Below are 21,668 nucleotides of genomic sequence, written 5' to 3' on the forward strand. Positions count from 1 at the left end.
AAGAGGTTAAAAAGGGAGGCACAGTACTACACTATCATAAACAACATCCTATACAAAAGAGAGATCTCAACACCATTGTTAAAATGCGTCCTGACATCCAATACAAAGGAAGTCTTGGAAGAAGTACACAGCGGCATTTGTGGCAATCATCTCGGAGCACAAGCTCTCACTAAAAAAGTACTCCGGGCAGGATTCTACTGGCCAACTCTACGAAAGGAAGCTACAGAATTTGTAAAGACATATCCACCATGTCAGAAACATGCCAACTTTCACATCGTCCCACCAGAAAAACTCATTAGTGTGACCTCACCCTGGCCATTTGCAAAATGCGGACTCGGTCTTCTTGGACCCTTCCCACAGGGATCAGGACAAGTAAAATTCCTCATAGTAGGAGTAGACTATTTCACGAAATGGATCGAGGTAGAACCCCTAGCCAATGCCACTACTCAAAGAAGCCGGAAATTCCTATATAGGAACATCGTTACAAGGTTTGGGGTCCCATACTCCATCACCACAGACAACGGCACCCAATTCACAGATGCAGGCTTCAGAAAGTTAGTGGCCAACTTGAATATAAAACACCAGTTCACCTCCGTCGAACATCCCCAAGCCAACGGACAAGCCGAAGCGGCCAACAAAGTCATATTGGCCGGGTTGAAACATAGACTGCAAGAAGCAAAGGGGGCTTAGGCTGAGGAACTTCCACAAGTCCTATGGGCGTATCGGACAACCCCTCATTCTACCATGAACGAATCACCATTCCGACTAGCATACGGAGTGGAGGCAATGATTCCAATAGAGGTCGAAGAAGGATCTCCCCGAGTAGTCCACTACAATGAGCAAACAAATTCTCAACTCCAAAGAGAAGAGCTCGACCTTCTTCCAGAAATCCAAGAAAGAGCTCGGATCAGAGAAAAAGCACTAAAGCGACGAATGGCTTCCAGGTATAATCAGAGGGTAGTGCCAAGAGATTTCACGGAGAATGATCTCATCTTAATCCGAAATGATATTGGAACAACTCGACCTGGAGAAGGAACGCTGGTAGCTAATTGGAAATGACCCTACCGAGTCACAGAAGTACTTAGGAAGGGCTACTACAGACTTTCCGAACTCGAGGGAGGAGAACTCCCCAGATCATGACATGCCTGTAACCTAAGAAGGTACTATAGTTAGATAAAGGTCTCATCACAAGACGCACTCTTTTTCCTGAAAAGGTTTTTTAATGAGGCGTCAAGATTGAGATTTAATCCGACTTAAGGGTATGAAAAACTCCCGCCTGTATATATTTGCACTTTCTTTAAATAAAAATACATTTCAGATATTCTACAAATGCTCAAGACGCATTAATCTGAAGCATTCATCGTCCAATTATAAAGCAACAGATCGAACAAGAAGTGAAGAACAGATTCACTATACGATCTTGATAGGAATAATCGACCGACAAAGGTAAAAATGCGATTCACCTAAAGGTCGATTAAACCAGGATAGAAACCACAATCTACAAATCGGCAAAAGATGAACACAGAATAATGCAAGAAGTTATCAAAAGCGATCCCGAAAAAGAACCTGACGAGGTCTTATGGATTGCTATATAATAACTTAAAAAAGACTGGCTGAATATTAAAAAATTGGATCAAACCAGTCCAAGTTATCAGCAAGTCCCTGGAAAGAGGTCTGGCCAACCCTAGTAAAGAGGAATTGCTATAACTTAGAAGTGATCGACCTAACGAAGTCGGTTTCCTACAAAACAAGTTGTAAAAGTAATTCCTGAAAGCGACCTAACAAAGGTCCAAGAAAGAGGATTACAAAAACAACTTAGAAGAGATCGACCTAACAAAGTCGGTTTCCTACAAAACAAGTTGTAAAAGTAATCCCTGAAAGAGACCTAACAAAGGTCCAAGAAAGAGGATTACAAAAACAACTTAGAAGAGATCGACCTAACGAAGTCGGTTTCCTACAAAACAAGTTGTAAAAGTAATCCTTGAAAGAGACCTAACAAAGGTCCAAGAAAGAGGATTACAAAAACAACTTAGAAGAGATCGACCTAACGAGGTCGGTTTCCTACAAAACAAGTTGTAAAAGTAATCCCTGAAAGAGACCTAACAAAGATCCAAGAAAGAGGATTACAAAAACAACTTAGAAGAGATCGACCTAATGAAGTCGGTCTCCTACAAAGATAAGTTATAAAAGTAATCCCTTAAAGAGACCTGGCAAAGGCCCGGAAAAGAGGATTACAAAAATAACTTAGAAGGGGACCAACATAAAGAGATCGGTTATAAGGCACTAAAAATACAAAACAAAAGCGAGGAAATCGAAAAAACAAGTTGGACCCCCCACAAGTCACGTCCTCAAAAGGATCCAAGCTACAAACAAAAGTACGAAAGCAATCTAAAGAGGCCAAGCAGCAAGATTCCAACAGACACCCTGCTAAAGCACAATGAAAGCATAATGTGATAAAGCTTCAAAGAGGCCACCGAAATCAACCTCAGAAAAACCATTCTGTTTTCAAAATAAAGTTGCTAAAAATAGCAACTAGAGTATCAACAGTCAATAAAACATCATTCACAAAAACAAGTTCAAAAGCCCACAAATCGGGCTATTTACCCATATTTAGAAAAAAGATCAGCTAAGATCGGGAGCCTTCCCGGCAGCATCAGTACGGGGAGAAGGAGGGCGAGTCTGAAGGGGCATAGCATCTACAGTTCCATCATCCCAGTTCAGAATCTGGTAAACCGGATCAGACGTAACGGGAGGAACCGAGAAGGTCGACACCTTAAGAGAAGGCACTGGGGGAGGGTCAGCATCATCATCATCCTGGTCATCAGGGACAATTTTACCATCCCTCACAACATTGTCCAGGCTGACAAGAGTCAAGTCGGCATCAGGGGCAACAATTCGGAACTGCTCCATTAGGTTCTCGGAGGCAGCAGTTATGCTACCCACAAGGTGACCCTGAAGCTCGCCATAGTTAGCCCGAGCAGTTTCCAACTCATCCTGGAGGCGCATTAATTCCCTATAAGCTGAGACATAGCTATCCTTATGCTTCAGGGCCATGTCCTCAACCAACTTCAAAGAAGCAGCCAGGGCAATAGAGCTGGCCTTCTCACCCTCCAGCTCCTTCTCCACCTTCGCCAACTTCACCTCCAACTCCTCCTTCAGACCCTTGATTCGATCAAATTCCGACTTGGCCTCCTCCATGAAGGATTTTGTGGCATGAATCGGAATCCCCTGAACAGTTCGAAAAATAGCCGCACCCATATGAGCCATCTTCACACTACTTTTGGTGATAAAATCCAGATACTGAAGAAGAGACACGTCGTCCATAGAAAGCCCACCATAAGGGGCAATTTGCTGGTCAACAAACTCGATAGCATTAAAGTCTGGGGCATCCAGGTTGAAGGGCTTGGATGTCTTTTGCTTTTTTAAGGGAGGGACACCAGAAGCAACGGCAGAAGTCTGAGGAGGATCGACCTGATGAAACCGAGGAGTAGGAATTACTTTCCTCGGCCCAAGGGAACTCGGCACAGGAGGCTTCACTGGGACCTGTGACGATCCCTCGCCGGCCACCTTGACTGAGATGTTCAGAGCAGCAGTTGCCTTCTTTGCCCTTTTGAAGGCCTTCATGGAGTCACTATTCTTTGACATCTCTGCAAATACAAAATCAGCCACAACAAAGAGTTATAAATCCGATAAAGAGGAAGAAAAAGGAAAAAAGTATAGAAACAAGTCAGACAAATACCCAAAATAGTCCGAACCAAGGACGGGTCATTCAAAAGTCTTTTTGTATCAAGATGGGGTGGTCTCCCCCAGAGATCCTCAAGAACAACTACAAAAGCATGCTCGACATCATCAAGCATCTCCCAAGTATAGCGAGACACTCTTACATCCTTCTGCCACTCTAGAGGGAAAGAGGGCTCATCATTTTCATCAAGAAAAAAGGGGCGGGCCCCCTCAAAAGCAGTAAAAGGAAAAGAAACGTTCAACTGACTGAAGAAGTATTCATAAGCATAAAAGAAGGGATGCTCTCCCTCAACAGAAGTCGGAAAGTAGACTCTCTCATCAGAATTAGGAGCAACAAGCTCGTAATCCTCCTCACGGGCATTGCTACCACAAATCCTATGGCGCTTCCTCAGTTCTGTGTAAAACTCAGCATCCACAACAGAAACACATAACAAAACAAGGGAGTCCAACAAATCAGACATCCCCTCGGGAACTCTGGAAGACATCTCTACAATGTTATTGTGAGAAGACATGAGGCCAACTAATCCTACAAGTAAGAAAAGAAGATGGGGTTACTAAAAACATCTCGGACAACGGAGAAAACAACTCAATACGATACAGGCGAAACAAACAGAAAAGGAAAACCCCAAGACTCAAACCAAAAGTCTTGGGGCATCCTTTGGAGGCAATAATCAATTTACCAAGCAAAAAGCATTCCCAAAACATCAAAACGCGCCAAGTAGAAATCATTAAAGGTACAAACTTTCTCAAAATCAGAAACAAAAAGCAACCAAGCAAAGCGAGGAACAGATGCAGATTCTCTATCAGAAGCAACAACAAAACCCTAGAAAGCCTCGACGGAAAGGCCAAAAGAACGCAAGTAAGCCAAGGAAAATACATTTACAGCGACAAACAAACGCAAGATCACGAAAAGGTTCAAACTTTCAAACATGCAAAATCAAAGCTTCGCCAAAAAACTAAAAGTGAAGCCACGAAAGAAACAAGAAAGTTAGTACCAACCTGGAAAAAGCAGCAAAGCTTCAAAAGAAAACTAAAGATGGAAGATGGAATCTGGGAATGCCTCCTCACAAGCAAAGGAAAGAACACGAACAAAGAGCAATATCATAGGGAGAAACGCGAAACTCCAGACAAAAATAGAAGCTCCAGAAACGCCAAACGATGCCGCAAACTCAGAAAAAGGAGAAGCGCAAAACAAAAAACAGAAGAGTGGAGAGAGCGGAGAAAAGAAGTTATGAAAAAGACGAAAGAAAAGAAACCGTTTCTGGGCTTTCGAAATCAAAATAAAGAGCAAAAAGGGAAATAAGGAAATTAATGCTAAAATTAAGGAAAGCATTAAACCCTCGCACGTTCCCAAAAGCGCCGATATAAAAGCGCGCGCTTTTTAGAGAAAACGTTCTACATTCAAAAGCTGCTACAAAGGAATCGACAAAATGCTTGAGTTCGGCTTCACCAAAAAAGGACCGAAGTCAAGGACTCGACCTCAAAAAGAAGACCGAGCTCAAGCAGGGGCACTGTTCATACCCTGGGTCGAGGTGTCCGACCCGGGATGTTCGACAGACAAAAGCGACCGACCTCTTCAGGTCAGGATAACCCGACCTCTTCTTAAAGAGCTCGGTCAAGTCCCCAAGAAAGCCTAAAGAAGGGCCCAAATAGAGGAACACGCCCCAAATCCCAAGGCGTCCCAAGCCTACAGAGAGAAGGGCGGTTCCCTTGAAGATAAGATGACCTCACTTAAAGATAAGATAAAGATAAGATAAGATAACTAATTTATCTTATCCATAGAAGGCCACATCTCACCATTATAAATACACTGGAGCACCCAGGTATAACTCATACTCTGATTCTACTAGACACCTGCTTAATACCCTTGCTAACTTAAGCATCGGAGTCCCTTGCAGGTACCTCCCACCCTCCGGGGACGAAGGATTCGCAGCACTCTCAGTCCCACAAGTCGGACAGACCAGCTCCGGCCGCTATACACCTGCCAGACACGTCGGCTCCGACCAACACAGAAGATCTCGACCGAGATCGACCTACAGTTTCAGGTAACCTTCAGAACATTTTGTCTTCTGAATCTCTTCTTTCCCCCTGTCTTCTTCTTCACGCACACAAGGTTCCTCCTATGGCAAGCTGTGTGTTGGTGGATCACCGTTGTCAATGACTACCATTCGTCCTCTCAGTGAAAATGGTCCAGGTGCGCTGTCACCGCACGGCTAATCATCTGTCGGTTCTCACTCATGCTGGAATAGGATCCATTGATCCTTTTGCGTCTGTCACTACACCCAACCCTTGTGACTTTGAAGCTCGTCACAGTCATTCAATCCTTGAATCCTACTCGGAATACCACAGACAAGGTTTAGACTTTCCAGATTCTCAAGAATGCTGCCAATGGATTCTAGCTTATACCACGAAGACTCTTATTAAGGAATCCAAGAGATACTCATTCAATCTAGTGTAGAACGGAGGTGGTTGTCAGGCACGCATTCGTAGGTTGAGAATGGTGATGAGTGTCACGGATCATCACATTCATCATATTGAAGTGCGAATGAATATCTTAGATAGAAACAAGCGTGTTTGAATAAAAAAACAGAAATAATTGCATTAATTCATCGAGACACAGCAGAGCTCCTCACCCCCAACAATGGAGTTTAGAGACTCATGCTGTCAAAGAGTACAAAGTTCAGATCTAAAAATGTCATGAGGTATAGAATAAATCTCTAAAAGTTGTTTAAATACTAAACTAATAACCTAGGTTTACAGAAATGAGTAAACTAAGATAGATAGTACATAAATTCACTTCTGGGGCCCACTTGGTGTGTGCTGGGGCTGAAACTTGAGCTCTTCATGTTCCTGGGCTGTTTCTGGAGTTAAACGTCAGGTTGTAACCTGTTTTGGGCGTTTAACTCCAATTTGCAACCTATTTTTGGCGTTAAATGCCAGAATGGAACATGGAACTAGCGTTAAACGCCAGTTTACGTCATTTATCTTCGAGCAAAGTATGGACTATTATATATTGCTGGAAAGCCCTTGATGTCTACTTTTCAACCCATTTAAAAGCGCGTCAATTGAACTACTGTAGCTCCAAAAAATCTATTCCGAGTGCAGGGAGGTTAGAATCCAACAACATCAGCAGTCCTTTTTCAGCCTGAATCAGATTTTTGCTCAGCTCCCTCAATTTCAGCCAGAAAATACATGAAATCACAAAAAAACACACAAGCTCATAGTAAAGTCTAGAAATATGAATTTTTCCTAAAAACTAATAAAAATATACTAAAAACTAACTAAAACATACTAAAAACTACATGAAATTACCCCTAAAAAGCGTATAAAATATCCTCTCATCAGTCACCACCGCAGCAAAGATCCAACCATCAAAGGATAGAAGATCTACACCGAAAGATTGATAGATATGAGCGGCGCAACCAACACCGATACATTTACATCAAGAAGCTTCTGCGTTGTGTTACCCCTAGCATGGAGGAACCCGAGATATCCACGTCCACCTCAACCCCAAGTGATAGGAGCTCTGATGAAAGAGATAGTGAAGGTTCCGGTCTCGACCGTCCTTTGCGCATTGTTAGTAGCACAGAGGACCGTGCTAAATTCTAAGTGTGGAGAGGTCGTTTGACCGATCTCCATGGGTAACAATCTCTTCCCTTCAACACCCATGGATTTATCTTTTGCTTAGTAGTTAGTACACTGCATGTATAGTTAGTCTTGTTTGTAAATATCATTTGCATGATAGTTAGTCTCTATAGAGTTGCTTGGTCAAATAATAACTTCTTCCCCAAGAAACTATGTTTTGGGGTACCCTACCAATTTTGGAAAATTTTTTACGAATGTTATGCTGGAACATAGTGATTGAGCTAAGAACACAAGCATGTAAGTTTTGAGCCTATTGTGTGGTTATATCTTCTAACCGCTATTTCCCATTCTTATGTGCATTACTCTCTCTATGATTGTAATCCTTGCTTTGTCTGATTCTATATGTCCATTACTTTGTGTATGAATGCATTTACATGATTGAGGCCATCATTTCAATAGTCACTTTTCCCAAACGGCCTTAACCCTTTTATCTACCATTGCTAACCAATTTTGAGTCTATGATAAACCCTCATTGTTCCTAAAAAGAGCACATCAACAACCCTAAGTGAAAAACCATGAATGTCCCTAAATTTGGATCCTTGATTAGTTTAGGTAAGTGGAGGCGTGTATTCATTCAAATGGGATGGTGTACTTGGAAATTTGGGTAGATGTAAAGAGGTGTATTGTAGTCGTGATTAAAATTTCTAGGATTCGGGAACATACCCATGTATTGAATGATTGAACCATATGCATGAAAGTCTTATACATGAAACCCCAAGGAAAAAAGGGGACCAAAAAAAAGAAAAGAGAGAAAGCAATAAAAGGGGACAAAAATGTCCCAAGACAAAGTAATAATAACAATGCATATGGGATGTGAATTGAAAAGAATGCATGAGTATGCGAAAAGTGAAACTCAAGGGTAGCTAGGTAATGTATTATAGTTGTATAGGTTGTTCTGTGTGTCTAGTGGGATTCTAGGTTAATCAAGGACTCAAATTTTAAGCTCACTTGACCATATGCATCCTTACCTTCACCCTAGCCACGTTCACCCTATGATAAGACCTCATGATACTTGTAAGCATGCATTATGTAATTGGTGATTGTTAGATGAAAGACAAATCTTGGAAAGCATGATTAGGATAGGATTGAGTGACGAACCCTATACACTTGAGCGCATAGAGCGGATACACATCCGGTGAGGAAGGAACATGAAGATTTGGATTTTGGAAACTTCAGCACCAATGCGCACACGCACTTCACGTACATGCGTGGATGAGGATAGCTGGAAGCGGCACGCAAGGATGGGCGCATCCGCGCGGGCCAGAGAATTCCAACCGATGCGCACGCGCACTTGGCGCGCACGCGTGGATCACAAAAACAATCGACGCGCATGCACGCATGGCATGCACGCGCGGGAAGCTGCACGTGACCTCATTAAAGGAAATCGTGCCTGGCAATTTCTAGGCTCATTAGGCCCAAATTCAAGCTGTTTCTGCATGGAAAAGACCCAAGGATGCTAGGGAGAAAGGGGGGATCAATCATTTTTCACACTAAGACACATTTTCTAGTTTTTGGTTTTTTGTTCTTCTAGAGAGAGAAACTCTTGTCCCTTTCTAGATCTAGCTTTAATTTGATCTTCCCTTGTTAAATTCTGAATTGGATCTTGTTAATTACTAGTTTTGATTGTTTAATTTGAATTCCTTAGTATAATTTTGCTTAGATCTTGTGTTAGTTTTATGGATTCTTGTCAATTGTTACTTTATACCCATTGCATGAATGTTGTGAATCTTGATTTGTTGATGTTACATTGATGATTTCTATGATTAATTGTGTTGTTTGAGTGATTGTATGTTGATACTTGTTAGTGGGTATTTGTTAATTTCAATCCAATTGCAATTTGAACATGTCTTTTGCTAATGCTTACCATGTGTTTGATGAATTGTTTACCTTGAGTATGGAGTAGTTCTTTTTACTCTTGGCTTAGGCTAAGAGAATTGGGTAAACTTGAGTCATTAGGTCTAATGGATTTGATGATTTGGGAACCCTTAGTGGTCAATTTGATAGCCATTTATACTAGCCTACTACTAAGTTAATTAGTAGTGAGGTTAGACCTTATAGGTGGATGTTGAGCAAACCATTTAACATACTTCAAGTATAGAAGTAGACTCAATGAGTTTGGTTCCTTATAATTGTCAAGATATGGTTATTAGACAAGGATAGTGACCCCAATTCCCATGTCTAGCCAAGAGTTGCTTTTATCATTCTTATTTGAAAACCCAAAAATCTTGATTGCTTTGTCTTAGTTATAGTTACTTGTTTAGTTTAGAATAGAATTCTATTGGATGTTATCTTACTAGTTTGGAATTGCTCACTTCTTGCTTTAGTTATTTTAATTAATGTCTTGCATTTCAAGATTACATGCGTATTAAAATCCCTAGTTTAATTTCTTGCTCATGACTTGCAACCCCAGAATTCTAACCAATGTTGAAGCACATGTTTGCCCATTCCTTGTGAGATGATGAGCGGATAATTTATACGCTTTTTGGCATTGTTTTTAGGTAGTTTTAGTAAGTTTAAGCTACTTTTAGGGATGTTTTCATTAGTTTTTATGTTAAATTCACATTTCTGGACTTTACTATGAGTTTGTGTGTTTTTCTGTGATTTCAGGTAATTTCTGGCTGAAATTGAGGGGCTTGAGCAAAACTCTGAAAAAGGCTGACAAAAGGACTGCTGATGCTGTTGGAATCTGACCTCCCTGCACTTGAAATGGATTTTCTGGAGCTACAGAACTCCAATTGGCGCGCTCTCAATGGCGTTGGAAAGTAGACATTCAGAGCTTTCCAGCAATATATAATAGTCCATACTTTATTCGGAAATTGACGACGTAACTTGGCGTTGAACGCCAAGTACATGCTGCTGTCTGGAGTTAAACGCCAGAAACACGTCATGATCCGGAGTTGAACGCCCAAAACACGTTATAACTTGAAGTTCAACTCCAAGAAACGCCTCAGCTCGTGGATAGATCAAGCTCAGCCCAAACATACACCAAGTGGGCCCCGGAAGTGGATTTATGCATCAATTACTTACTCATGTAAACCCTAGTAGCTAGTTTAGTATAAATAAGACTTTTTACTAGTGTATTAGTCATCTTTTGACCATTCGGTCTTTTGATCATTCAGGGGGCTGGCCTCTCGGCCATGCCTAAACCTTTCACTTATGTATTTTCAACGGTGGAGTTTCTACACACCATAGATTAAGGGTGTGGAGCTCTGCTGTACCTCAAGTTTCAATACAATTACTATTATCTTCTATTCAATTCTCTTTTATTCTTATTCCAAGATATATGTTGCACTTCAACTTGACAAATGTGATGATTCGTGACACTCATCATCATTCTCACCTATGAACGCACGTGACTGACAACCACTTCCGTTCTACCTTAGGCCGGGCGCATATCTCTTAGATTCCCCAAACAGAATCTTCGTGGTATAAGCTAGATTGATGGCGGCATTCATGAGAATCCGGAAAGTCTAAACCTTGTCTGTGGTATTCCGAGTAGGATTCTGGGATTGAATGACTGTGACGAGCTTCAAACTCCTGAAGGCTGGGCGTTAGTGACAGACGCAAAAGAATCAAGGGATTCTATTCCAACCTGATTGAGAACCGACAGATGATTAGCCGTGCTGTGACAGAGCATAGGACCATTTTCACTGAGAGGATGGGATGTAGCCATTGACAATGGTGATGCCCTACATACAGCTTACCATGGAAAGGAGTAAGAAGGATTGGATGAATGTAATAAGAAAGTATAAATTCGAGAGGAGCACAGCATCTCCATACGCCTATCTGAAATTTCCACCATTAATTTACATAAGTATTTCTATCTCAGTTTATTTATCTTTATTTCCTATTTATTCCATTAATCAAATTTAAACCAATAATCCAATTATACTTGAATCCGCCTGACTGAGATTTACAAGGTGACCATAGCTTGCTTCATGCCAACAATCTCTGTGGGATCGACCCTTACTCACATAAGGTATTACTTGGACGACCCAGTACACTTGCTGGCTAGTTGAACGGAGTTGTGTCCACACATAGAAAAGAGCCATAATAATGATTCCATACAACAACAAAGAATACTATATTGATGTGATCACAATTTCGTCCACCATGAGACGACACGAAGTTTGAATACTTCGATTACTTTATTGGGGTTGAACTTGTGACAACCAATTCCTTTCTAAATTTGATTCTCGAGGATTGTTGTTGGTAGAGCTATACTTGCAACGCAACTTTATTGAGAAATTCTCTCCCGACATAGTCCACGAGATACGCATCACGTACGCACTGTAGGTCGTGCGTACGCACGACTGCATGCACGTGAGCTCATTAATGCAAATCACTGGGGGCGAATTTTGGGCCTCCAAAACCCAGTCCAACTCATTTTCTGAAGCTATTTAAGGCCAAAGTGAAGATGAATGAAGGGGGGGAGCAATTAGGTTTAGTTTTTATGATGTTTTCTCATAGTTTCTAGAGAGAGAAGCTCCCCCCTCTCTCTAGAATTAGGGTTTATTAGTTTAATTTCTCTTTAATTTCTATCTTTAATTCTTGTTTTAGTGTAATTTCCTTTATGTTTTTATGTTCCTTCATCTTGATCTTCTTTATTTCTCTTGTTATTTCCTTATTTTGTCATTTTTATATTTATGCATACTCTTATTAATTTTAATTTTCATTTAATGCAATTTATGTTTTATGTTCATTTAATGCTTCCTTTAGTTATTGTTATCATTTTCTTGCTTTTGGTAGTTAGATTTTATTTTCTATGTAATTTAATATTATTTTATTTTCATACACACCAAGTCTTTGATAAAATGCTTGGCTTAGTTTTTACTTAGTTTTCCTCCACTCTTAGCTTGGAATTAATGACTTTGGTGATCCTTGAGTTATTGATGTCCATTCTTGTTTGATATATTAGAGTAGTTACTTGATTTGGTTTTCATTGATTCTATGCGACCCCTTAGTGTTGACATAGAACTTATGGATTGGAATCAACTATGCCTATTTGACTTATTTTCGATGTAAGGTTGACTAAGTATGATTAACTCTTCATAATCATCATGTGTTTGTGGTCAATGACTAGGATAGGTAACGTTAGCTCTCAATTACTTGCCAAGAGGTTTCTTGCATTTGAAAATTTTCCTTTCCTTACTTTAATTGCTTTGAATTTTATTGCTTTGATGTTTAATTCCTTATATGTTTAGTTTTCATACTCTTGGTTGAGAAATTGGGTGTCTAGGTGAAATTGAGTTGTAGATGTCCATTCCGCATTGTGTGATTATTGTTAATTGGTTTGGTTTCCCTTGACTCTAAGTGACCCACTAGTGTTGACTTAGGACTTAGGGATTGGAATAAATTATGCCTTTTTGACTAATTCTCAAGTAGGATTGACTAATTGGGATTAATTCCACACAATTGCCATGTTTGTGGTCCATAATTAAGATAGGAATCCTTAATTCCCCAATTATCACCAAGAGTCATTTTTAGTATTTAAATTCCATTTTCATTACTTTTAATTGTTTTCCTTTAATTTCTTGCATGATCATTTACTTTCTTGCTATTTACATTTCTTGCTTTTTACTCTCACAAACTCCCTTGATCTCATAGCCAATAATATACACTTAATTGCAACTCCTATGGAAGACGACCTGAGGTTTAATTACTCTCGGTTTATATTTGGTTTGAATTGTGATAACAATTTATTGATGATCAATAGTTGGGTTTGGACTATACTTGCAACGGACAAATCCTACTTTTAGTGTGAAAATCCAAACCTATGCAATTTGGTCACTGTCAATAATCCAAATTCAAACACAAAATATGGTTTTTTTGCATTCAAGTACCTTAGACTTCCAATCAAACTCTTGTAATAAGTGGAATTTACTGCTCTTCCTTTACCTTCTCTCAGCAACTTAAACTTCTCTTTGACTAGAGTAGGAACTGGTTTTTGAATGCTCCATCTGAAATTTCTTCAAAGTATCATTTACATATTTCTTTTGTGAAATAAAAATTTTATCATATTTCTAAACGACTTAAATGCTGAGAAAATAAGACATCAAGCCCATATCCGTCATTTCAAAGTGCTTTATCATAGCCTTTCTAAATTCTGTAATGATCTTCAAATTGTTACCAATAAATATCAAATCATCAACATAAATACACAATCAAGATACCTCTAGGTTCAATAAACTTGATGTAAAGAGTATGTTCAAATAGACATCTTCTAAAACCATTCTCATTGAAATAAGAATCAATCTTCTTATACCATACTCTTGGTGTATGATTTAACCAGTACAATATTTTTTTCAACCTATAAACTTTATCTTCTTCTCTAGAAATTTCATATTCTGTAGGTTGCTCAACATATACTTCTACTTCTAAAGTGTCATTTAAAAATGCTTACTTATATCCATTTTATGTATCTTTCACTTATTCTGGGCCGAGAATGAAATAATCATACGAATAGCATCTAAACTAACAAGAGAAAATAATCCAAAGTAATCAATACCTGATTTTTGTTTGTATCCCTTAGCAACTAATCTTGCTTTGAAATGTTCAACTTTACCATTTGCCTTAATTATATTTTGTCTTGTAAACTCATTTACTCCAATTGACTTTTTGTCTATAGGTAAATCTGTCAAGTCCCATATGTCATTGTTTTCAATGGCCTGAATTTTCTCATCTATTATTACTTTCATCCAATTATTGTCTCTAGATGCTTTTTCATAATTCATTAGCTCACAATCTGAAAAATGGAGCAAAATTGATTATTTTTTCATCGGATGTATCATTATCATTTCCAACTTCACAATATGGCAATCTAGCAGGTAGTCGTTGCTCACTTTGAAGTCTTCTGGATGAGTCTGGTTGTTCAACAACGTTTGGTTATCTTTCTTCTTCAATATAAGTATTTGGAATTATGGTCGGCTACTTTTCTGTTTTTGCATTCCAATCCTACATGCCTTTCTCGTCAAATATCACGTATATGCTAATGATCAAATTTTTTTATTCTGGGTTATACAACTTGTATGTTTTGAGTTTATACTATAGTTGATGAAGAAAGATACAATTCTTGCCTTTGTCATATAGCTTCTTTGTTAATTGATTTGGTATGTGGGCATAAGTAATACACCTAAAGACTTTGAAATGATGAATGGAAGGTGTTTGCCACTCCAAGCTTCTTCAGGAGTTTTCTCATGAACACTTTTTGTTAGATACTTATTTAAAATATGAACTGTTGTTGCGACTGCTTCCGCCCAAAATTCTTTAGGCATTTATTTTAACTTGAGTATGCATTTGACAATATTCAAAATGGTTTTGTTCTTTTTTAGCAACTTTATTTTGTTGCGGAGTATATCTAGTTGTTAGTTGATGTTGAATTTCATGTTGCTTGAAGTAATCTACACATGCAAGATACTTATTTCCTCTATCTTTTCTGAGAATTTTGATTTTACAGCCACTTTGTTTTTCGACAAACGCTATGAATGTATTGAATCATGTGCTTCTATTTTTTGCTTCAAAAGATATACCCATGTATATTTGCTAAAATCATCAATAAAAGTGATAAAACATAAAAATATATGCTACCACTATTGCTTGAAATTTCTACAGAACAATTATTTAAATGTATAATTTCAAGTAATTTTCTAGCTCTCCATGACTTTTCTATAGGGAATGGATATATATGCTTCTATCCCAGTTGACAAATCTCACAAACATAATTAAGAATACGAATCTGTGGTAGACCCGAAATAAGTCTTTTTTTTGACATGTAATTTAGGCCAGAAAAATAAAAATATCCAAACTTCATATACCAAAGCCAGCTATAATTAAGTATTACAAAATTCATGCAAGAGGGATTAACATGTTAAATTTTCAATGAAAATATTTTGTTTGAAGTCATACTTGCTTTATCTATGAACCTTCCTTTGTTGTCAAATACAGTGCAATATCCACGATAGGTTATCATCTTATATCCCTTCTCAGGTAACTGTCCCATACTTAATAGGTTGTAGTCAAGTTCAAGAGCATAAAAAACATCAGAAATATAACTCAAAGAACCATCTTTCAACCTAGTTAGTATTCACACTCTTTCTTCAATAGGGACCTTTGTACTATTACCAAATTTCAATAATAATTTAATTGAATCATCTAGTGAAGAAAATAATTCATTTCCACCAGATATATGATTACTCCAAGCATTATGTAAGTACCATAAATTTTCATCTTCACCCCATGAATTACTTGTAAAAAATAAAATTTGAGTACCAGATTATCATCAGTATTTTGATACTGATTTTTTGAAATCTGTTGCTTTATGTCAATACTTTCCACAATAAAAGAAATTAAAATTGGTTTTTTCTTGATAAATATTTCCTCAACCTCTTTCTCGATTAATAGGCTTAAAATTTGTTCCACCTCATCCTTGATTAGGTGATGTAAAATTATTAAAACTTCTTTAGTTATAATTGACACGACCTTTTTCTCTAAAACTTTCTCTGCCTCTATTTTGATAATTGAAAACCACGATCTCATCCTTCTTGTGTACGGCTTGATTTTGCAATATTATTTAAATTCACTCAATATTTTAGTGCTTTTTCAATTGATTTTTTTGACTTCTCTAATATTCTACAGATGTGACTTTCTATGATTCCTTACAACTCTGCAATCGTCATAGAATCCATATCATGTGACTCTAGTATTGTAGTTACCACATAGTGCGAAGAATTTTCTCCACCACTTTGCTATTAGACATATCTTCTCCATAGACTCTCATCTTATTAACAAAATCTGTAACACGAGTAAAATATTGATAACGATTTCTGAGCAAGACATCTTGTACCTTTCATATTCTCTTTGTAAAGACGGTAGCTTTGCTTTCTGGGCTTTATCTACACTTTTGTGTGACAGCTTCAACGTGTTCCATGCTTCTTTTGCACTTTTAGCATTTGTTATTTTGCCAAACATTGTACAATCTATACCTTGATAAATTTGAGACAGCGCCAATTGATCTCTTCTCTGTTTGGCAGCATTAATTCCTTCTTGCAAACCTAATTCAATAAAGTTTCATAGGTTCTGAGCCTTTAAATGGCTAGATATCAAAGTCTCCCAATAACTATAATCGAAATTTCCATCTAATTTAGGACTGGACCACATAATATTAAAAATGTTTGCTATATTGACTATCTGAACAAACAACTATCTGAAAACTTTTTCACACCTCACAAACTCTCAAACACATGGCACTGAATTAACCAGCTCTAATACCAAATATAAGTACAAACCCACAATTGAATTGGCCAGAGAATTGCTCACTCGCATAAATAACACTATTATATTTTTAGCTCTTAAACTCACCAACACACTAAAAAAAATTTTCTAATAACTCAATACATTTTTTTATTCATTTGGAGAGATGATAAAGTACATGGATATTCATGCCTTAATATATGCAAAGTATGAGGACATACTTAATTGCTAAGAAAGGTTATTATTGACTATGAATAACTAAGCATGAGTTGTAATAGAAGTGGTGAAACTTGTAGAAAGTTCAACTTGTTACATATTAGTTATTTTGATAAGCTTATAACTCACGAGTATAATATATATCTAGCTGTTGTGATAAGATGTGGATGACCACGTATGACTTAGGTGGGCTAACATTCTCAATACTGAAGGAATCTCTTTTCAAGACAGAATCAAAATAAATGAAGTTTGAAAATCAAATCTTGTTATATGTATAAATAAGAGATGCTACGTTGAAGCAATACATCATCAATAAAACAATTTTCTTTCTCTTATAACTATTCTAAATATTTCTCTTTCTCACCTTTTAATATTAGTAAATATAATCATCTCTATTATATTAAGATAGTAATTGTGGTGAATATTACTACTAGAGTTATTTGTTTACATCTTTTTTATTTTATATTTATACTCCTTATTTATTTTACAACACTAGCCATTATTATTGACTATCTTTGACTTATCTTTAGCATACAGTCAAACTTTAAAATTTTTAGTTGACTACTATATTTTAAGTACTTCTAGCATGTTGTAAAAAAAACCATCATATGAATTATCATTTGATCATTATTACCTAAATTGTGATTTAATTTTAAAATTTGACAACTAGAATATTTCTTGATTCTTCTAGCATAATAATGATTATACACGTTAATTTATATGTTATTATCAACAATTTAAATTTTTTAAAATAAGAAAATTAATAAAAAAAGTTAATTATTATTAATTTTATAATTTTTATAAAATATATTCTCAATATTAAATTTAAGAGCGATTATTTTCACATTTTATTACCTTGTGACTTCAGGGGATCTTCATCCCTTTTATCTATCGGTGTGCCTTGGACGTGCAACTGAGCAACCAACATTCAAAAGTTTTATATACACATCAAACCTTGATGTGTCTACTGTCTACCAAACATTGAAACGGCACCTAAATTGTTTTTTGTATAGGTTAATTAATTGATACAGAAACTAAGGAAAATGGATTGTCAATTTCGTACCAATAAGGTGACCTGTGATTTTGAGATTAAAAGAGGGATGGGGCTCCCCGCATGAGCATGACAGATAGTTGCTGATGGCTTCATAAATGGTAGAGCTTTTAAATTTAAACCAACTCCAAGATCTGTAATTCAAAGGGGCTCCACGTTCTCTGCATGACTTCAGACCTGCTGCATCCCTTTCAGGGTCCCCATTCTCTCTGGGGGCACTTTGTCTCAGCAATTTACGTAGACAAATCATTAATAAACAAATATGGACTGTTCACTTATTCTCTTCAAACGCTAGATACTCTCCAAGGATATACATACTGTTCTCCTCAAATACATTATTATATGATCATGAAAATATCTTTATATTAAAATAATAATTAATTAAAAATTGTTATATGAATGAATATATTTAAGGTGGTGTCACATGATCAACCTGCAACTGCAATGAGCAAATAAATACAAAATTACAAAGGCATTCTGTATCTCTCTCCCACTCTTCAATCGTATTACATTAAAAAAAAAAAAACACATTGTGCACTGGCTCTACCGACCATGGAAGTTTTCACCTTCCTCAAATACTGGCGAGGTGGTGGAGGAGCAGAAGGACGACTACCACCACCTCCACCTCCTCCTCCTGCTGCCCCTGAAACCACCGACGAGGAGGAGGGGCCTTTCATAGACCTGGAGTTTACGCTACCCAACGAGTCTCAAGATCATTCTCACCATTCTCCACAAGTCCACTCATCAGACTCTGATGATGATGGCCACATCAGCTTCACGCTCTCCCCTTCAACTAATAACCACCACAACATGGAGCTCCACTTGGACCCTTCTTCTTCCTTCCTTAACTCCAACTCCGACTCCGACTCCAATCCCAACCCCCCTCTTCCTCCTCCTCCCTTCACTGCTTCCTTCCTCAAATCCGCCACCAAGTTCCGCGTCTTCATGTTGGGCCTCAAGAAGCCCAAGCCCAATCCCACACAACAAGGCAAGCTCTGTACGGTCAAGTTCAAGGTTGAAGAAGTCCCCATCCTGTCCTTTTTCACCAGAGACAACACCTCTAAACCAAGAGCTTCTTCCAACAACAAACACGAATCACACTCATTATCTTCTTCTCCTCCTCCTTCGTCGTCTTCTTCTTCTTCTTCTTCTTCGGAAGAGAAGCGTTTAATGCACAAGTATTTGAGAATGGTGAAGCCTCTCTACATTAAGGTCTCCAGGAGTAGGTGCGCTGATGACAAGCTCAACGTGAATGCCTCGCCGCCGCCGCAGAACCAAGGGGAAGACGGTGGCTCCGATGAAGCCGAGGGAAGCAAGCTTTTGGGGAAGAGCCGGTCCGCCTCTGCTGCGGTGTTGGTGTCGTCAAGGCGGCGTGATGATTCGCTGCTGCAGCAACACGATGGGATACAGAGCGCCATTTTGCACTGCAAGAGGTCCTTCAATGCCTCCAGAGGTCACAATCATTTCCTCCTTTTCTTCTATTTCTTTTTATTTCATCTACGTAATTTATTTTGATTTCATTTCCTCAAACAGAATGCGAGTCTTCTCAGCTACCACGTTCTGTGAGCAATCCATTGCATGACACTTGAGACATGATGCACAATTCTCAAGGACGTGATGATAATCAGTTTCAGTTATGTTTTCTAATGCGACGTCTGCATTATGTAAAAAGTCATAGTTTATTTGATTTAAGTTTAGAAGGGGAAAATTTGGAAGATAGATAAGTCTGCAGTGCCAGTGGAGTCCTAGTGGTGGCATGTGACAATGGCTATGTAAAGATCAATGCAAGCTCATTCCGCACCATTTAGCTCTTTGCCTCTTTAATTTTCTCATTGTACCCTTTGTATCTTATGTAGTACTATAATGTAAAGGCTCTTCTTTCTTGCTAAAAGGTGAAACAAGAATCACATCTTTTGAATCCTCATCCTTATGTAGAAATTGATAACTTTATTAGTAGCTGCAGTATTAGTATAATTATAATATTCTTCTACTTGTCAGTAACTTTCATGAGTTATTTACCAATTTGCTTTTGTCTAAATAATCGTCTTTCTTTTTGCTTTTACAATGTTTGCCTCGAGAACGTAACATGCTCCAGTGCTGCTACTTCTTGATTAAAAGAATGACTGATAAATATATATACTACTATCAATGTATCAGTACTATAATAAGTTATAGACTATAGAGTTGATGAAGTTTGTTTTTATAATTTGTAGTGTCATAGTTACTTGAGGCCACGGAAAATGCGGTCAGAGAAAAGGGGGGGAAGATAGATAGGTGCATGCATGAGCAGTGAAAAGTGAGATATTCTTTTTGAGTGATTAAGACCGAAGAGAGCAAAAGTTATAGACTAAACAAAAATTAAGGAAGAAAACAAACACAAACAGAACCACACAATAAAACAAGTGATTCAGTGGTTGTGTGTGGGTACGGTGTTCTGTTCTCTCGGCTTCAATGTCTCAGAAGGTTACCAAGTGTTGGAATTGGCGATTTAATTTAATGTTGCTGATGGTACTTCATTTTTGTGTGTGATGTAGGATATTCAATTAATCCTTTTGTGCCGCACTTTTGCCCCCCACTAAATGCTCTTTTCTTTTTGTTTCTTTTTTTACTCAAGATTCTCATTAAGTTAGAATTAGAACACCAATTAAATACATATATCAAACTATACGCACTTGAAAAATAATACAATTGATAATCTGAAAATAATAGAAATAAGTACGTCAAATTTCTAATCTTTGAAATTTAAAAGCTACTCTTAAAGTCTCTCTTTTATTTTTATTATTGTTTTTGGTTGTACAATAACTGAGGCCTTATGCCTCAAAATTCAGAAGATTATTGCCCCAAAATAACTCGCACATTCAAATTCCATGAGGTTGAAAAAGGATCCAATACACCCAAACTATTGTATTATCCAAGAGTAGCTGCAATCGTAAATTCTACACATCTGACATCTCCAACGAGATTACATTTTTTCCCCCTTTTTTTGGTCTAGAACTAGCTTAGATATTTAGATTGATAAAAACAACACGTACAAAGTATGAACAAAGGTGGTGCATCACCTTTAATATAGTCCATCCCCACTCCATACTTTTCTAGTTTCATTGCTCCTAGCGTGGCCCAAAGTAGAGATATTTTTGTTGGGTTTTAGGTTCCATTATTGTTTGCTTCTGCTAAGACAACCCGATAGTGTTTTTTCTTTTATGGCTTTTTTCTCCTATGACGTGTAACTTCACTAACTTGTAAGTTGTGACCTCAGTTTTGGATTTAGGAAAGGACCCCCCCGGGGTTGGGCGGGAATTCACAACAATGTGGATGAGATTAAGATAACTCCAAAAATAGTCACTTATCATTGCTAGTACGTTATTTTTCATTTTTCTCTCAACAAAGGAGAGCTTCTTCTCTCTAAGGAGAGAATTATAGAACGTCTGGTTCTTTTCACTCAGGGACGGTGCAGCTTCGCCGTCTCTGTCCATACAAACATCCCACAAAAATAGACTTCAATCAACATCATTTCACAAAATACACACACACACATAGAAACCATAGAGCATAGGAATGTCAGAGCATACCCAAACATACATCACCTATGCAAGAAATACAAGCAACGGCCGTGGATCAGCAAGGAGACATACTGGAGAACAACTATATGACCGAGAATCTATAGAAGGAAGGGTCATTAACATCAACCAAATAGCAAACACTGCTTTCGTTAGCCACCGTAGCCTTTTTGGTTAACCAAAATAGAAGCATCTTTTATCAAATTTTA

At 37.9% G+C, this 21,668-nt stretch overlaps 1 protein-coding gene across 1 annotated transcript; it reads left to right on the forward strand.

Annotated features, from left to right (window-relative positions):
* The first annotated feature begins 18,344 nt into the window (after positions 1 to 18,344).
* LOC112790837 (probable membrane-associated kinase regulator 2) lies at positions 18,345 to 19,820 on the forward strand. Its single transcript, XM_025833423.3, has 2 exons — positions 18,345 to 19,355; positions 19,436 to 19,820. The coding sequence occupies exons 1-2, from the start codon at positions 18,455 to 18,457 to the stop codon at positions 19,489 to 19,491; spliced, it is 957 nt and encodes a 318-aa protein (XP_025689208.1). The 5' UTR covers positions 18,345 to 18,454; the 3' UTR covers positions 19,492 to 19,820.
* The last annotated feature ends 1,848 nt before the right edge of the window (positions 19,821 to 21,668 follow it).

Source organism: Arachis hypogaea, chromosome 3 (genome assembly GCF_003086295.3).
Source record: "Arachis hypogaea cultivar Tifrunner chromosome 3, arahy.Tifrunner.gnm2.J5K5, whole genome shotgun sequence".
Classification (NCBI taxonomy): domain Eukaryota; kingdom Viridiplantae; phylum Streptophyta; class Magnoliopsida; order Fabales; family Fabaceae; genus Arachis; species Arachis hypogaea.

What these genes read in the sequence shown, in the direction of transcription:
- LOC112790837 (XM_025833423.3), top strand. Translation starts at nt 18,455, where the DNA reads ATGGAAGTTTTCACCTTCCTCAAATACTGGCGAGGTGGTGGAGGAGCA. An exon ending in GTCCTTCAATGCCTCCAGAG is followed by an intron (nt 19,356 to 19,435) that starts GTCACAATCATT and finishes TTCCTCAAACAG; the next exon opens with AATGCGAGTCTTCTCAGCTA.